The 18,530-nt window shown below is 45.3% G+C and overlaps 1 protein-coding gene across 2 annotated transcripts in view; it reads right to left on the reverse strand.

Annotated features, from left to right (window-relative positions):
- The window catches only part of PAMR1 (peptidase domain containing associated with muscle regeneration 1), a 71,024-nt gene that overhangs the window by 31,351 nt on the left and 21,143 nt on the right, over positions 1-18,530 (reverse strand). Inside the window, exons 2-4 of one of the 2 annotated variants that reach the window (XM_059931386.1) lie at positions 17,941-18,117; positions 11,465-11,593; positions 911-1,025 (exon numbers count right to left, since the gene is read on the reverse strand). In XM_059931386.1, the coding sequence (XP_059787369.1) occupies positions 911-1,025; positions 11,465-11,593; positions 17,941-18,117 (421 nt within the window). The remainder of the gene's footprint in view (positions 1-910; positions 1,026-11,464; positions 11,594-17,940; positions 18,118-18,530) is intronic. The other variant, XM_059931387.1, reaches the window with a different exon arrangement.

The raw sequence follows: 18,530 nt of genomic DNA on the forward strand, positions 1-18,530 counted from the left end.
GTGCCCTAGAAGATTAGAGATTTCCATCACCGCCAACCTCCCACTGGTTAGAAAAGGGAAGAGCTAGGTGGACAATGTCGCTAGATGTCCCAGGGGTGAGTGGGCCACTCTGCTTCCCTAGAGAGGAAGAGCAGAGGTGCTTGCCAGGGGAGAGAAGATACCCTGGCGGCAGGGAGCAGTTCTTCCAACTTTATTTATGCAACAAGAGTCCACCAAGCACCTGTGGTGTGTACCGGGTCCTGTTTCAGGCACCTGGATGCAGCAGTGAGGAGTTCTCACAAAACAGGATGCACTCGTGTTATTTATCTATAGTTACAATAAACCTGGATCTATACTTTGGACTATGGCATCAATTAGTCACATTTGTGAGGACCCCAAAGCTCCATAAGAAGAATCAGCTTATCTTCCATGCATGTGAAACAATCAGTTTATTGGTTGCAGGGGTGGTGGTTGTCTTCTGAGGACAGCAATGAAAGGAGATGTGATGAGCATAAACCCCAACCTAGAGTGCAAATTCCTTAAAGGTTAGACCTGTCCTTATTTCTTCCCTTCCCTCCCATAGCGTCTAGTCCAGTACTGAGTGAACAGGAAGACTTGGTCAAGATCTGGGGGTTGGGGGATAGATTGCTCTCGGTGTTCTGCTGTGCTGGTATTAGCCTTGGGTCACCATCACCTGAGTCTCATTGTCCTCAGGCAGTGAATGACAAACATCTAGTTGACCGTAGCTTTACCCAGGCCTTATCCCACAAAATCACTGAGAGGTAAAGGAAAAGATTCTAATATACATTTTCTGCTTTTAAAAATGAAGTTCTGATGATTAGCCCTCGGTCACTAGGATCCAGGACCTTTGGTCCTGTTACTGTGTTCCCTTATAACCTCAGACTCCCTAATTCTGACCCCAGCCCCTTACCTTAGCTGGATGACAAACCCAGGTTTGGCGTGAATGGTCCATTCGCAGTGAGCATTCAGGGGGTAGCTCTCCAACAAAATCTGACCCTTCGGGACTCGTAGAACCTGGCCACATCCTAAGAAGAGAAGATTGGGGCATGGAAATTGGAGTCAACAGGAAAGAGATGGTAAAAGGTCTCAAAGCCGCTGAGCTCATCCCACACCCTTGAGAACAGAATGTAGAAGGATATTTCTATTTCTCAAGCACCTGGCAATGTGCTAGGCAATTGGCAGTGAATTGTTAATTCACTTAATCCACCCAACAGCTTGAGAAGAGAAGTAGTATCATTCCAGTTTTCCAGATGGAAAAATGGATAACCAGAGATTAAATAAATAACTTGTCTAGCTACTAAGTGACAAAGCAGAGATTTAAACCTGTGTCTGAATGTAAAGTCCAAGCCACTCTCTCACCTGCCTCTCCAAGACTGCCACATGCCAGCCTGCTGCTGCCACCTTACCAGGCTCAGAAAGCAGGCCCTCCCCGCAGCTCTACATGGGACACTGTGGCCTTTGTCCGGAGTCTAAATCTGCATAAGACCCTTTGGTCTGTGTTCCCTGCACATTCTCTACCCCACAAATATAACCCCAAAGCAACTCCTTCCTGACCCCCCTCCATCCATTTAGAAAATGTATGTATTAATTTGTTCTATGAGCAACTATGTGATCAACACCTCTCTAATGCACGACACCTGCAGGGGGACATGAACTCCGACCATTTGGACTGGGTTAGTGGTTTTCAATTTTTTTCTACCTCCCAAGCCCTTTTTTTTTTTCAGACAAACTCTTATGAAGACCACCAATTTAATTTTTAAAAATGGATCCAAGAGGGGCTCCTGGTTGAAGCAGAAGCTGGGGCCCCAAGCCCTCCCTCTCACTATCACCTTGGTCTCCTGAGTTACCTCCAAGGAATCCCCAAGATTTGAAAACCACGGCACAGAGTCTCCATTAAATTATATCATATCTTCCAGTGTTAAGCAGAGATGTGTAAGATGCACCTTAGTTTTACAAAAGAGTTTGGGGGAAATGTCTTGAATTGGTGTTACAGAAAAAAAAGTTATCTGGGTCATGTAAATAAACTATATTTTCTACCAGAGTTGGCAAACTATGATCCATGGGCCAAATCCGGCTTCCTGCCTGTTTTTTAAATAAAGTTTTATTGGCACAGAGCCACACCCATTTTTAATGCATTGTCTAAGGTCAGTTTCCAGCTATAAGGACAGAGTTGAGTAGTTGCAAAAAGAGACAGTAGAATCCACAGAAATGAAAATATTTACCATCTGCCCCTTTACAGAAAAAGTGTATTTAACTCTGTTCTACACAGAACCCAGTTTGACCTCATAAATTCTGGACATGCGGTTATCTTCAATAACCTCCCCCAAATAAATTCTCATTGCTCAAAAGAAAAATATGAACATCAGTGGATGGTGCCTCACGGCAGGATGTTAGTGATATTTCTACAGTGTTAGGAATACAGCCCAAACTCTGCTTCTGACAAGCTGTGAGGTCTGAAGCTTGTGACTTTTGCAAAACTGACTGCTAGGCGGCATGAGTCAACTCATCGTTAGGATGTTTATTGCTGCTGCCCGGCTCCACATGGGAAACATCTTCCACCACTTTCCACGTGGGGCTTTTGTCTGGGCCAGGCCTCCCTTCTCTCTCTCTGCAGTTCCAACCTCCTCGCATCCATCCTTGTCTCCCAACTTTCCATTCTCCGCATAGCAGCCAAAGCCACCCTTTAAATAAATAAATTAGATCACATTACTCTCTCGACTCGACCCTCCAAAGGCTGGCCACCGTGCCTCACCTTCCCACAGCACCCGCGGCCCTGCCTCGCGGACCGCCCAGCCCTGCCCTCTGCCCGGTTTCTACCACCACCCATCTGCTCCTCATGCAGCTCCAGCCACACGGCCTCCTTTCTGTCCCAGCTCCAAGCCTTGCACCCACTGCTCCCTTAACCTACAAGGTTCATCTTCTTCCACATCTCCTTCCTTTGGGAATTAAGCTCAACAGCTGCTTCTTCAAAGAGGACTTCCTGGACCACCCAGCTAAAATGGACCTTCACGTTTCTACAGTCACTGCCTTTTACTCGATTTTGTTTTCTTCATAACACTCATCACTATCTGAAATTATCGAGCTTATTTGCTTACTCCCTTTGGTAGAGCTGGGACTTCTCTAGCTTGTACACCTAGAACGGAAACTGGCATATAACAGGAGCTCAATAAAGAGCTGTTGAATGAATGAATGATGACATTGTGACAGGCCAGGGACTGGCTAAAAGACTTACACAAATTCTCTTGTTTAATCCTCACAAGAAACCTGGGAGAATGATATTCATCTCCCCAGTCCCCAGACAGGAACACTAAGGATGGGAGAAGTTAGGTGACTTCCCCACAGCTGGATGGCCAGGAAGTCGGAAGACTGCAGACGACTGTTCTAACTGCAGAGCAGTGGTTATGACAGGACTTCAGAGTCCCGCTGTCATCGGTTTGAGTCTCAGCCTTAGCGTCACGGGCTGCGTGGCCTTGGGCAAGTTTCTTCATCTCGCAGAACCTCAGCAGACCTGAGCCAAATGGGAGTAAAACTAGCACCTACTACATACATTTTGTGAGACTTGAATCGGATTACTCACATGGAAAGCAGTTAGCAGAAAACTCAGCAAATTTTAGCTGCTGCTAGTTGGTGGCAGAGCAGGGATTTGAACTTGGATCTGTCTCGTACCAAGGCTGGGTCTCTGCTAGTGCATTAAACTGTCGTAGGGTTTCCTGACCCAGCCTTCCCCCACTCCGTTTTGAAGCAGCAGGATTCTTCCACCACCACCCGTCCCCCAAATACATTGAATCTCTGCCCCAGCCCCCAACTTTCGGAAGTGCACGTGCTTTCTTCCTGCATACCTCACACTCCTCATCGCCCCCATCCGCCCATCTGCTGCCCGGCTACGGAAGTGATACATTGGGTGTGAGAGACAAAAAAAGAAACCTTCCTGCACAGTCTCCGCCCCTCTGCGACTGGCAGCCTCCCAACCACAAGGTGTTAAATCCCAGCTCCACAGCAAACCTCCTGCAGGGACCCCAAGTCAGAATCAGCAGCAGATGCCGCCAGCCTGCTTCTGGTTTCTTCCCTGGAATCAGACAGCAGTGTCACTGCCCTCCCACCCCTCAGGTCCACGGGGAGCTGGTGCCCCTCCCCAGGCAAGTCTTCTTGGCAAGACCACACGGTCTTTGGCCAGCCCCAGGGTCTCATGCGGCCTCCGGAGGGCCAGGAGCCCCACCCACCCCGGGGGGCTGGCCCCCGGCCACGTGAGATGCAAGACCACTTCTTCCTGGGGCCCAGGGGCCGTCCTTCAGAAGCAGCCAGGATTCCCAGCTATGTGTGACGCCTCGGTCCTTCATGATGCTTTCCTTCTCACTCCAGAGGGGAGGGCAGAGTCGGTCCCAAGAGCGGGGACAAGTTCCAAGCAGCCAGAGACAAAGAGGCCACTTCTCAGAAATGTGCTCTGGAGGGAGGGTATTGGGCACCGGGAAAAGGAGAAGGAGCTCTGCTCCCTCCTCACACCAAGCGGCTCTCACCTCCATGTGGGCGTCCGAGTCCGAGGGCCCAGGCGCAGGGCAGACTCACTGCACCCTCTGTCTAGGACAGAACACTGAACTCAGGTGAGTGTCCCCGCCAAGCAAGTACGGCTGGCCAACCAAGCAGGTGGTCCTGAGTCTGAAAGACCAGAGAGGCAATGGCCCAGACGAAGTGCTCTGATTCCCTGACCATGTCTTGCTGCAGGGGAAGAGGGTGTGTGTATGTGTGCGTGTGTATGTGTGTGCACGTGCATGTGTGTGCAGGGAATTTTGCCAGCCAAGCCAGACTGTCCCCTGGGATCTCGAATCCTGGACTCATCTCCAAGGCCGCCCCCTCCCCCATCTTTCCCCATGGCTACAAACCCAGACAAGAGAGAGAGCTGGATAGACTCTGCCTTACAGAGCTGAAAGGAAACCTTCATGAATTTCTAAACTAGAAAGAGAGCTGGAAGGTTCCCAGCAAAAATGAACACCCCCAGCATTCAGACAAGTCTTGTTATCTCCAGCTGGGGGAGCAAGGAGGGAGGGGCAGGAGAGAGACACAACATACTTCCGAGAAGCAGTGTTTTTTTTTTTTTCTTTAATCTTTCCTCTTGGATGGGGGCGGGGGAAGGAGTAAAGAAAGCATTCTGACCTAAAAAGCCACTTGCACTTTCCTTCCTCCTTCAACTAGCACTCAGGAGACAGGACTCACAGTGGTTAAGGGGCAGCCTGGAAGCCCGACCAGGTCCTAATCTCAGTTCAGATTTTCCTAGCTGTGTGACCCGAGACAAGTTCTCTAGATTTTCCAAGCCAAGGTTCCCTCATGTGGAAATAAGCATAATAGGAGTACCTACTACCATGTTGTTGTTGTTGATAAGTTCTTATTTGTTTGAGGATTAAATGAGATAGATATTGTATGTAAAGCATTTAGCAAAGTGCCTGGTACACAGAAATCCTCAGTAAATGGCAACTAATAACTGTCGCGTCTCGAGTCTTGTCTGGATCTGAGACACAAATTTGGTACAAGAATCACAGGTGACAGCCCAGGTTCTGACCCACCGCTCCAGGGCTCCTAGGAGCCTCTTTACATCATCGGCTGAAGCCCTAAAGTCTGTAGGCCCAGGAGCTCGGACAGTGATGGCAGCACAAAAGCCTGGATGAGGACATGGGAAGGACCAGGAGCCGGAAGGAAGCTCACACCTTCCACGTGATTTGGTTCATCCTACCCTGACCTGCTAGGCCCTCAGACAGGCACTCGGAGTGAGGACCTCACGGGCCTCTCACATCAAGAGGTGGTTTAGTATAGAGGATGAGAGACTGGGCCCTGGGGCCCAACCTCTGAATTGGCATCTTGGCTTTGCCACTTACCAGCTGCATGACAGCAAGCAGGAATGTTACTCAGCCCCTCTGTGCCTCAATGCCTTCACCTATAAAAGGCTGTTGGGCTTCCCTGGTGGCGCAGTGGTTGAGAGTCTGCCTGCCAATGCAGGGGACACGGGTTCGAGCCCTGGTCTGGGAAGATCCCACATGCCACGGAGCAACTAGGCCCGTGAGCCACAACTACTGAGCCTGCGCGTCTGGAGCCTGTGCTCCGCGACAGGAGAGGCCGCGATGGTGAGAGGCCCGCGCACTGCGATGAAGAGTGGCCCCCGCTTGTCGCAACTGGAGAAAGCCCTCGCACAGAAACGAAGACCCAACACAGCCATAAATAAATAAATTAAAAAAAAAATGCATTGAGTTTGGGGGACATATATCTAATATTAAAAAAAAAAAAAAGGCTGTGATGAGGATTAATGAGTTTGTACATGAAGGTACTTAGAACAATAGCTGGTTCAAAATAAGTGCTAAGTGATGACTTTTGTCAGGGGCTCAGGTCTTCATTAGATGTCCAGGAATGACTTCATGGCTCATCCTGTGATTTGGCCTATAATCCCAACCAATCTGATACTTTATAATGGTGGTTTAAATGTTTGTCTCCTCCATGACACAGTTCTGTGAGAGCAGGGACCTTGTCTGTCTTGCTCACACCTTTGTATGCATCGAGTAGGTGCTTAATTAATTGTTAACTGAATGAATGACTATGCTAGATTAAATCGAACATCTCCCTGCCCAATCAAACCATTTTTGAAGCCCCTCCCCCCATACCAATGGTCCTGAGAAGATAACCTCCTCATGGCCAGTGTGTATTCTCTTGTCCCTTGGGAAGTTCTGTTTTATTATTTTTTCCTCTCTGGCCCTACATTGATTTCCTTCGCAACAAAGAAAAAGAAAAAGAGCTCCCTTCAAGGCTCTGGTTTAGCAATAATACCAAGAGCAACTACCATTTATTGAGCACTTACTATATACCAGACTCCATATTAAGGAATTTTATAGACAGCACTTCAGTTAATCCTCACAAAAATCCTCTGAGGGGGCACTATTATTTTCCCCATTTTGTAAATGAGGAAACTGAGATTTACAAAGATTGGGTAACTTTGCCCAAAGTCACGGAGGAAGAAGTCACGGGAGAGATTAAAATCCAGGTCCTAATGGTTCCAAGCCCAGCTGTTAACTACCACATAATGCCATCCCCAATTTGTTCCTAATTGGGCATTGTTCCTTTCCTGGAAGTGTCTCGACACAAAAGCCCAGAGGAAGCTGAGCCCGTCTTCAGTAACTCCACCCAGGTCACTCTATGCTCTCCCAGCAGGACGGCTCCTTCAATCAGTAAATCAGTCACACACAGATTTGTGAGCCTTTTCTCTCCCTCCCCCTCTCCCTCCTTCCTTCTTTTCTTCCCTCCTTTCCTCCCTCCCTCTCTCCCTCTCCTCCCTCCTTCTCTCTTCCCTTCCTGTCTCCCTCTCTCCCTCTCTCTCTCTTTCTCATTTGCTCTTGATCATTCCTGGTTATGGCTCAAGGACCAGCCTGATATTCCAGCCCCACAAACATTTTTGGTCACAGCTGATGGTCAGTTCCTCTGCTCCTCTGCTTCTATCTATAATATAACTAAGAAAAGAAAACAGTGTTAAGGGCCTATAATCTCTCCCCATAAATCCTCTCTCATCTAGGTTGCTTTCCTAACCTTCTTACCTCCCCTAGATCCTTTGAGGCCCGAAGGGTTGGCATCACTTCAGTGCTACCTAGAAGTGTGGCATCTGGGTGGCTCTCGGGCCCTCTCACGCTCACCTCATTTGGTGGCTTAGGAACTTGGTCTGAAGGCCAAGTTAAATAAACTGCACTCTGGAAGTCAGCAGAGTGGTTCCACTTAAGAACTCAACTTTCCTGTTTAAGAAGCTTTGAAAGGAAGCCTTGATTTTGACTTTAGAGATCAGTGTCTCTCATGGCCAGCACCAGCTCACAGTTCCTAAATACCATTCCCCACAAAAGGAACCAGGTTTCAGGGAGAAATGGCTGGTTCCAGGACCTGTATGTAAACAATCAAGGTGAACTTGAAACATTTTGGGAGAGGGTGGGGCGGCACAGTGGCCAAGAAGCAAGGAAATGCTCAGAGAATGATGTGATGAAGTGGGCTTAAAGGGTCTTCGGTGGCCAATTCTGGGACAATTTGAGCATTAAAAAATGATGGTAGCGCTATGAAACGTGGGGAGAAAAAAGAAAATTCATGAATCCATAGTGCAGAAGAAGAGAGAGCAGGCCAAATGTGGGAAAATGATAATAATGGGTAAATCCAGGTAAAGGATGAATGAAGTATTCTTTCAACTTTCTGTGTATTTAAAACTTTTCAAAATAGAAAGTTGGAGAAAGAAGGAATCAGCTTCTTAGCCTGAATATTCTGAGATTACTAAACCAACATTTCCTGGCCAGGAAGATGTGAAGAAAGTTGTCTCCTGGGCTCAGTGACCTCCAGCCCTTCTCCAATTCTCTTGGTTAATGGAACTTGTCAATGGTTATGAATCAATCAATCACCTAATGGATTTTAAGACTCTAAGTAGTTAGGTTAATACCAACTGTGACAAGCATTGTCAAGGACGGTGAGCAAATAAAGGTGCTACCACGACTGCTCAGTACTGAATGCTCTATAACTCAAATATAAAAGAGGCTGATACTTTCTGGCATTTGCACTCCTCTTTCCTTCTAAGGTTCTATATGGCACTCAGGAAAAAATTCCAGGGCTCTACAATGGTGCTCAGCAGGAAGCCTTCCTCCTCCAGGATTAAAGGGCCTGAAAGGATCGCTTGGGCGCCATCTACTGGGCAAATGCTTGCACTGCCACCTGGCTCCCACACTGTGCCCCAGCTGTGCACAGACCACCCAAGTGCTCAGCTGCCCCTTAACAGAGGCAGGCAGCATGGTGCCCAGCACTGAGCAGGCATTCAACAAATACTGAAATGAATTACTTCCTCTTATGAATTCCCTTCACATTTATTTAGTGCCAGTATGCGCTGTAGGTGATAAGAACCTAATAACATCCTATTGATGTCTTCTTAGGGTCAAGCCCTGTTTCCACGAATGTACGGTAAACTCACGGAGGGTTCATTGTATTCCCTGGTGACCAGCCCAGTGATCCATAAGAAATGCTTCCTTCGTGCATGTGGCTGTGATCAGATAATATCCATAACTGGGTGGAATGAAGACAGGGATCAGGTAACATACACTGTACGGAATGAGGCTTTCAGAACAAACATCACGGAATTGAACAAGCATAACTGAAGCAACACAGAATGAGACAGGAGTATGACCATTACTTTGTTTGTTTCATAGCATTGACCACACTCTTATTTTGTTTTTGTTTTTGTTTTGTTTTGTTTTGTTTTTTGGTCTCTCCTCTCTAATTTTCAAGCTCTAAGATGGCAGTGACTACATCTGTCTTGCTCATCGTTGCACCTGGAAGCATTCATTCAAGAAACATTTTTTGAATGGTTATGGGTAGATTTATTCATTAAAGTTTTTTGTAATGAATGGGGGCGTGTGTGCTCCGCTTTGCCTGCCTAGTGGTGATGACCAGTTGCCCTGAGCCAGTTCTGCTGTCCTTGAGAAGGCTTTGATCCTACACATGGACACCATCACTAATCCAACCAATCAGACTCCATACACAGTCAGCTCTTACACTGAGGCTAAACCCAGGACTCAACCAATAGGTACCATTTGGAAAGACACACATACAGGATTTCTTTGGGCAAATGCAGTCCTTCTGTCTTTGACCTCCTGCATGCAAATATTCTTCCCCTTCTCTGCCTTGTCTGCTAAACAAACCCACTTACTCACACAGAGTGTTTAGAGTATTGTTTAGGAAATATTTGTACCCTTCCCCTTGGGATGGAATATACTCTCATACTTGACTGATTTGAGGATTAGCCATGTGACTTCCTTGGAATATGAGTGAACGTGATGTGAGCAGAGGCCTTAAATGTGGCTGTGTGTTTGGCTTGGCCTCTTGTGCTTCTGTGACCCACTATGAGAAGACCACACCCCAAGTTGCCCCTTTGGTCTGAGCCCTGAACCCTAGAGTTCAACCCAGGCCAACCCAGCTGAAACCAGTTAAAACCCAGCCAACTCACAGACCCAGGATAGAGAAAAATACACAACTGTCCTTTTGAGGTTGTTTGTTACACAGCAAAAACTGACTAATCTATATGAACACATTACCACCACCACCCCTGAAAGCTTCAACTTAGAAATTCTGTTCTCTGACCACAATACCTCTTCCATCTACATGTTCCATTGCTTTATTATCACTAAGCCTGCTTTTCCATCTCATCGAGACCTCCAGTCCCTATTCTCTTTACCAGGTTCTTGTTGGTTTCATGTCCTACCCAACCTGGATCCCTGGACAATCATGTCTCAGCCAACTCTTGGATCAACCTAATGACTGCTTTTATTCATCTCTGCTACCATGATGCTAGAGAGCATCAACCACCTGTCCTGGCTGCATCACCTACACAGGAGTTCCAGCTTCAACTGGGTCCTCAGCCTTGCTTGGACATGCTTTAAATTATCGCTAGCTGGTGCATTTCCTCATTCATCACGTGGCTGTCCCAAAACTTTGGTACTCTCAAGCCTCAGCTTCCCTTCTACTCTGCTATCATTAGAGATTTCATATCCTGCTTTGCAGAGAAAACAGAGCTATTAGGAAGAACTCACCACTGGGAGGTAGGTGAGTACTGTGGTTGAGAATAAGGGGTCTGAAATCACATAGACCTAGGTATCTTCCTCACCCTTTGCCCTAGACTCTTGCATTTTGCGACAGGTTTGATCAAGCAAAGAACACCAATAGCACTCCATCCTCTATTTCTGCAGACGGGAAATATCGTTCATAAGAGTAAAATTACTTAGATTCTAAGACCATCCTGACTGCTCCTGATTCAAACAGGAAACGTGTAAAATAGGCTTAACGAAATAATGACAGTTTGTACATTGCTCCAGATACTGACTCTCAGTTGCTGCAGAGACGAATCTTAAACTGAGACAGGTTAGATTTCCACTCCATTTTCAAAGGATTATTGACTCAGAGGGGAACCCTAATAAAGATTTTAGTAATTCTTGGAGATCAAGCAGAACCCAGAAAGAATCCCTTTCCTGGGACAAGTGGCATGCTGACAATTTGATGTGGGTTCCAGGAATTTAACTCAGTATTCAAGAAGGCTTCCAATAGAAATTCATATGTTAAATGCACTACAGACTTAGCATTTTTGAAGCCTTAGTCACTGCTTGCTGACCAATGACAACACGCAATTGCTTCTCAGTGGACATGAGGCATGCTCTGTGCAGAATGCATTGGCTTCATTTCGGAGAGAGGGGAAGATTTAAGAGCAGACAGAAACCTCCCGTGGCCAATTCCAAACAGAAGTCCACAATCCACACCCAACAGATGGAAATACATCTTTGCTTTTTACAGTCTTACCTAGAAAGCCCTCTGGCCACCAACTTTCCAGAACTCAGAGTCCAACAAGATAAACCTTAGTCCATGGCAAAGCTGAGACTTTAAAGGAGCACACGCTAGAGACGGAGCTATGTCAGGGTCTACTCACGCATGCAGTCTCCTCCGTACCAGCCCGCGTGGCACTCTGCACAGTAGATGCCCTTCACGTAGAAGTCGTCCAGAGTACCCCCCCACGAGCCGTTTCGGCACGTCTTGCAGTTTTCAAAGATGGTACAACCTGAAATTTTTCCAAGCAGAAGGGTGTTAGATTAAGCACATGCAGGTTCTGAGAGAGAAACTATGGACCTTCCCAGGACCTTGTCTCAACTAAGGGCATCTGGACCTAGAATGGTGCCAAAGCCCTTAGGAAAAAATGCTCATTCCTAGGAAGACGCTAGAGGCACCAGAATTCAGACTGAGGAGTTTAGGAGGGTGGTCTGAACCATCTTCCTAGTTAGTGGCTGATGGCTTTTTTTTTTTTAATTCCATTTCTGGTCATAATTATGAACTTTAAGTTTCAATAAAACACAATGCTATTTAAAATTATTTTGTAATCGCTATGTTTTATAAAGCAAATAACATTGATGAAAATACCTCCAAATTTAAGACTAATTGACAGCAAATGCCTATTACTATATGAAAACCAAATCTAAATTACACTGTTGTTTGTACTGAAGGAAAACCCTCTTGCTGGTTGTAAATTTTTCACGTTTTACAAGGCTGCCATATCTCACGTAACATCAGTAACCTGAAAAATACTATGAGATATCAAAAATATTTAGTAATAAGCTTCCAGACTGATTGCACATTTTGGTTCTAATGCATTAGTTTTTAAAAAGCCACATGGAGATAATTCACATACCATAAAATTCCCTCTTTTAAAGTGTACAATTCAGTGGGTTCTAACATACCCCAGAGTTGCATAACCATCACTATTCTCTAACTTTAGAACATTTCATCACCTTCCCCACAAAAGACCCCATACTCATTAGCAGTCACTCCCCATTCGCCAATCCCCACCCTCGGCCCTAATCCCTGGCAACCAGTAATCTACCAGTCATTTCATATGAATGGAATCATACAATATATGGCCTTTTGTGTCTGGCTTGTTTCATTTGTGGCTAATGTTTTAATGCAAAACGAAATAACCTGTAGTAAAAGGTAGAATCCATCAATACAGGGTATTTTTTCTCTTTATAAAAATATTACATGTTTATTATGGAATATTTAGAAAATTCAGACAAGCAAAAAGAATTCAATTAAAAACACCAAAAATTCCATCACCCAGAGAAAATGATCAGTAATTCCCTCTCTATACATGAACACATTTTTTAAAAATTAGGCTTATACTATATACTGTACATTCTGTTTTTAATAACTTACCTTTTAATTTGATAATAGATAGTAACCATCTTCCCATTCCATTAAATATTCTTCTATGGCATATACTTCTATAACCACAGTGTGCCGTCGGAAACAACCTTAATGCCTAATAATGGGCTCACCCTGGAAGGTGTCAGGCTCCCCCCGACCAGCAGGCCACACCAGAGAGGGTTGAGCAGACCCTAGTCAAGGGTTATTTTTAAAACATGGTCTCCTGAGGGGTGGGGGACAGTGAGGAAAGGTAGAGAAAATCCAATCCCACTTATTAAAATGGAGCACTAACTTCTGGCGCCTCCACTGTCCAGCTGTGTGTCCTTGAGCAAATTGCTTAAGCTCTCTGTACCTCAATGTCGTCATCTGTAAACCCAGGGTTAAAAACCGTGCCTACCTCATAAAGTTGTTTTAGAAATTAAATTCACACATGTAAAGGGCCTGGCACATAGCAAGTACCCCCAAAACATGGACTATTATTATTATTCTGCATTCCCATACCTCCTCTTGGCTTATCCCCACCATAGCATATAGCATGCTCAGTTTTAACTGCCTACTGTCTGTTTTCCTGTACAGACTGAAGTCAGCGACTGCACCATGTTCAACATTATATCCATCCCCACTTAATACAGTATCTGGCACATAATAAGTGTTCCAGAAATATTATTATTTGAGATTTGAGCGAATAAATAAATGGATAGATGGATGGTTGAATGGATGAATAATCCAGGCTTCTGAACTGTTCAAGATAACCAGCATTTCCTTGAGCTAATAGCATACTTTTTTGCTTTTGGCTAAAATTAGGTTTTCATTGGCCTGTAGTATATACATGCAGTGTACATATGTGTGATTTCTGTAGGACAGAGACTTGTAGCTCTCTCTCTGCACACCATCCTGACTTTGCTTCCCTCTCCCAGTGTCTCTTCCGACCAGAAAAGAATTGCTAATATGATTCATCAAATTTCATATGGCCCATAACTGGGTCCCAGGGGTCCTTTAAAAGACCGCTTTAAAAGATGGTCTTTTAAAGGCCATCTTCACCCATGTGCCACATTCCCGTTCGATTTCCTACCCACTGTGCCACCAAGGAGGCCAATGGACTCAGAGTCCGCCCTCTACGCCCCTGCCAACTCTCAGCACAGTAACATCCGGGTCATTAGGTGCAAGCCACAGAAACCAGCCAGGTGATTAAGATGAACAAGTCTGTGTTAAAAAGACACTAAGTAGCTCACGGTATTGCCAGAAGGGTTAGAGGACCGAGGTCCAAGCTACACAGCCTAGAAACGCACTAAATACACAGCCACCTTGCTCCATTGAGGGCCCCAGTGCCGCTGGCCACTGCTGGACGTCAGCACTGCCATCCCCACCACCACGCCCCTGGACATCGATCCTCGTGCAATTACTGCCATCACAAGAGAAAGAATCGCTGTCCAGCATAATGATAGAAGTGATAGAAATTCTTAAACCAGGCTGAGATCCCATTTCGCACCTTTGAGACTGACAAAATTCCAAAACAACACATTCTGTCGCAAGACTTCGGGAAAACGGTACTCTCATGTACGGCTGCTGTGAATGCCAAATGCATGGAGGAGAATCTGGCAAAGGCTGGCAAAATGACATATGCACTTCCCTTTGATGCAGCAATTCTTCTTCCAGGAATCTACCCCAAAGATATGCTACAAAAATACTAGCTGATGAATGCCTGAGGCTATTCACTATAGTAGTATTTATAACAGCAAAAAGCTAGAAATAACCCAAATACTCATGAACTATGGTAATCCACATGATGCAGTTATATGCAACTGTAAAAAGAAATGGAAAAAAAACAACCAGCCTTATTACTGTCAGTGAGTGATCTCCTGCATATATTGTTAAGACAAAAAAGCAAGGCAGTTAGCAGTGTTTATGGCATGCTGTCTTTTGTGCAAGAAGGGGAAAGATACAGAAATGCACACACATATTTGCTTGTATTGTCAAATATAGAAAACAGATAGAAACAATAAACCTAACTACACATCAAGTAGATGGTATAACACCACAGACAAAAGAACTACATCAATTGGCTTTAAAACATAGTATTTTGACTCTATATACTTAGTGAGATATATTCTAAGGTGAATAAAAACCACTCTCATCAGTGGTCTTCTTACTAATACCAATGGTGCTGTTGTTGTTTTGTACAATTATAAGATAAAGCAAGTAAGTGATTAGGTTAATATTATCAGGAAACAGGATTTTCACCATGAGAGAAAAGACATACAAATATAAAATAAAGAAGTTAATTAACAACCTTGGAATATTACATTTGAACTTGAGTAGCAGCAAAAATTCATTTTAAAAAATACATGTTTCCCAGCTCCATCCACTTAAAAAAACATACAAACAAAACCTTGTAACAATGACAGTCCAATAGCAAGGAACACCTCAGGTGACCAGATCGTGGTCTCAGACCAAAGTTCCTTTGAGAAGTGGCTGATTCCAGATCTGGGGCAGAAAATATACAAGAAGAGGCTAAAATATTTTGTCATGCGAGAAATCAAGAAGTCTTCAAAAACAGTGTGGTCAGGTCAGAAGAACACAGAAAGACATAAAGGGGCACCCAGTGTTATAAGATGGGACGTGTGCATTAAAATAAATAATGACTGAAATGGATTAAATCACATAAATAAATAAAAATGCCTGCGTTCATAATGACACACACACACAGAGAAACCTCTTTGATCACCAGTAGGGACTGCTAGGACACCAATTCACTATTTTTGAAAATCTTTTTTTTTTTAAAAAGCCTTTCTCTAGCCTTTCCTTTCAGGGCAACCAGATGGTTGATATGGGACAGTTCTTCACTACTCATAGTTTGAAAGATCCTTCCTAGCACCATTCGACGTGGTAATATTGGGTGTCTCCTGTATGATGTAATAAGATGTTGGGTGCAGGCATGGCAGATGTTGATGCCCTTCTATATGATGCAGTAGGAAGCACACAGCACTGCCTGTGAAGGTCTCTTATTTATTCCACGACCTCATGCCAGCTCATTAAACCAAAGGCCCACCCTCATAACAACAGTAATCGCTAGGCTTTGGAAAATATTGAAAATTGTTCAAAGATTTCAGCATCCCTGCCAAGGACCCCTAGTCAGGAGACCCTGGCTTAGCTCTCAAAATTTCCTTAGAAGATTTGGAGGCACTACTCAACTATTTCCCTACAAACCATTCTCACCATCAGGGAATTGGAACAGTGGGTTTCTTTTCTGAATCAAATGTGCAAAGGTTAGGGGCTTCCCTGGTGGCGCAGTGGTTGAGAATCTGCCTGCTAATGCAGGGGACACGGGTTCCAGCCCTGGTCTGGGAAGATCCCACATGCCACGGAGCAACTAGGCCCGTGAGCCACAATTACTGAGCCTGCGCGTCTGGAGCCTGTGCTCCGCAACAAGAGAGGCCGCGATAGTGAGAGGCCCGCGCACCACGATGAAGAGTGGCCCCCGCTTGCCGCAACTGGAGAAAGCCCTCGCACAGAAACGAAGACCCAACACAGCCATAAATAAATAGATAAATAATTTTTTAAAAAAATGTGCAAAGGTTATACTGAGGTCACTTCTATTTTAAAGCTCAGCCTTACTCTCTGCCGAGAAGGAAGATGGTTTAGATGTAACACCTGCGTACTTGAGCCCTGTTTTCTCTCCTCTTCTGTAGCTTTCCTAAAAAGAAAGTTCCTGGTAATAATAAGCATCATTCTCTGTGTTTGTAAAATAAGGGGAGAGGAAGAAATGAGAGAAGTTCCCAAGGCACATTTTTGACATCCTTTTAGTCTTCAGTCTGAGGAAAGTGTATTTGAAATTCTCTACCTCCTCCTTTTGATCAGGCCTGGAAGAGAAAAGGTCAGATGCCCCCGGAAAAAGTCAGATTTACAAGGCAGCAGATATGAAAGCACCAAGAAAACATTCAGTAAGTCGCTAATCACGCTGGAAATACCTTAAGAGTGAAGCTCAGTGTCCACATTGATCTTCACTTCAGTGAAGAAGGACAATCACTGCCCCCTCTATGGTGGGGCCCGGGGAATTGGGGGTTTGGGAGAAGGCAGGTCTAGCCTGATGTAAAGGCAAAGGAATAGGCACCGTGACCTGGGAAGGTCCCATCTCACCCTAGGATGCTCTCGTATTACTGCGACCGCCTCCCAAATGTCCAACTCAGGGCCAGAGCACCATCCTCGACTTCTGCTCTGCCCTTCCCTTCCCCATCCTACCAATCCCAAATTGTCGTCAACTCTGGTCTCTAATCTCTCTCAAATCCCTCCACCTCTCTCCATCCATAGGGCTTCTGTTCATCAAAGTCTCCATTATTCCTCCCCTGCCTCCAATTGTGGCCTTCTCCCAATCCTTTCTCCATACTGCATTTGAAGAGAAAATCAGCTTTTACCTTTGTAATGAAAAGATCTCCAATGTTACCAAATATCTTCAGGATATAGCCTAAACATCATAGTACAGCCTCCAAAGCCCTTGGTCCTGGAGCCCCCCTGTTCTCTCCTTCAGATTGTTCTCTCAGTCTTTGGTCTGTCTATCTCTTTCCATGTTTCTCATCACACACACACACACACACACACACACCCCTCCAGGCAGACTGAGCTACTTGCAATTCCCTAAACTCCATGCTTTCTCTTGCCACAGGGCCTTATCACATGCTATTCTCTATGGCCTGACCTCTCGACTGGCTCCCCTTCATGCTTTTCAGTTTGCTGCCTCCATCTTCAGCACACATGTCACCTCCTCTAATAAGTCATCCTCCCACATCCCCATCCAGGCTCCCATGGTACCCATGCTTCTCTATCACAGCACCTACCATGCTGCATTACAGCCGCCTGTTTACTCCTCCATAGCCCCCAGTAAGCTGCAAGCTCTGGAAGTGCCAGGAATGTGTCTTTTGAAAAAATCACTGTATTCCCACTACCTGTCATGGTATAAAGGAGCTGCTCAGTCTATTTGTTAACTGAATGACTAAGTAGATAAATCTACAGCTTTATAAGTTTAACACTGAAAAGGGTACTAACTCCTCCAATTCCTTTGCCTGTAGTTAGAGTGGGTCGAATTATGCCACTTTTAATCATCAAGGCATCGCAGCCTCCTGATGTCTACCTGTCAGAATTCAAGTGTTCGGCGTGCTCCTATTACTGACCTCAGAAAACATGAAGGCAACCTGGGGTCTCCCATTGCACACTCACCTGGGTGAATTAGGCAGGAGTCACATTCATTCTCCTCGTTCCTGCAGCAAGGGATGGTATAGCCCACCACTTCTTTCTTTCCAGGGCAGGCACATGTAACCTGATCGTACTCACAGCACTCCCGACACATGATGTTCCACTCAGCTCCGGGGCAGTCCTCATTAATGACTGTGTACTCTGAGACAGAAGCCAGAAGGTGAGATGGAGAGCCTGGCAGGAACAGGTAAGACCCACAAGTACCTTACTGCTAAGAAGCAACCTTGCCCTACAAACGTGTCACCCTGCCTGAAGGACGTTCAAAACCATCCACTGGGGCACAGATGAAATTTGTTAAAACTGCTATTCATTTTTATTTTCTAATCAAAAAAAGAAACCATGTTTTATCAATATATAATCTAAGTGGATTGACACACATACACATAAAGAACTTATACACAAGCATACATTTCCTAAGTGTCTGTGCTCATTTCTATTTTTGCTGGGGTACATCAGGCCAAGGCTTACAGCTACACAGCTTGTGCACTGCGCAATTCCAGAAGGAACCATTAAACTGCACAACTGTACAGTACAGCCCAGGCACTTGGGCCATC

Source organism: Balaenoptera ricei, chromosome 8, assembly GCF_028023285.1.
Source record: "Balaenoptera ricei isolate mBalRic1 chromosome 8, mBalRic1.hap2, whole genome shotgun sequence".
Classification (NCBI taxonomy): Eukaryota; Metazoa; Chordata; class Mammalia; order Artiodactyla; family Balaenopteridae; genus Balaenoptera; species Balaenoptera ricei.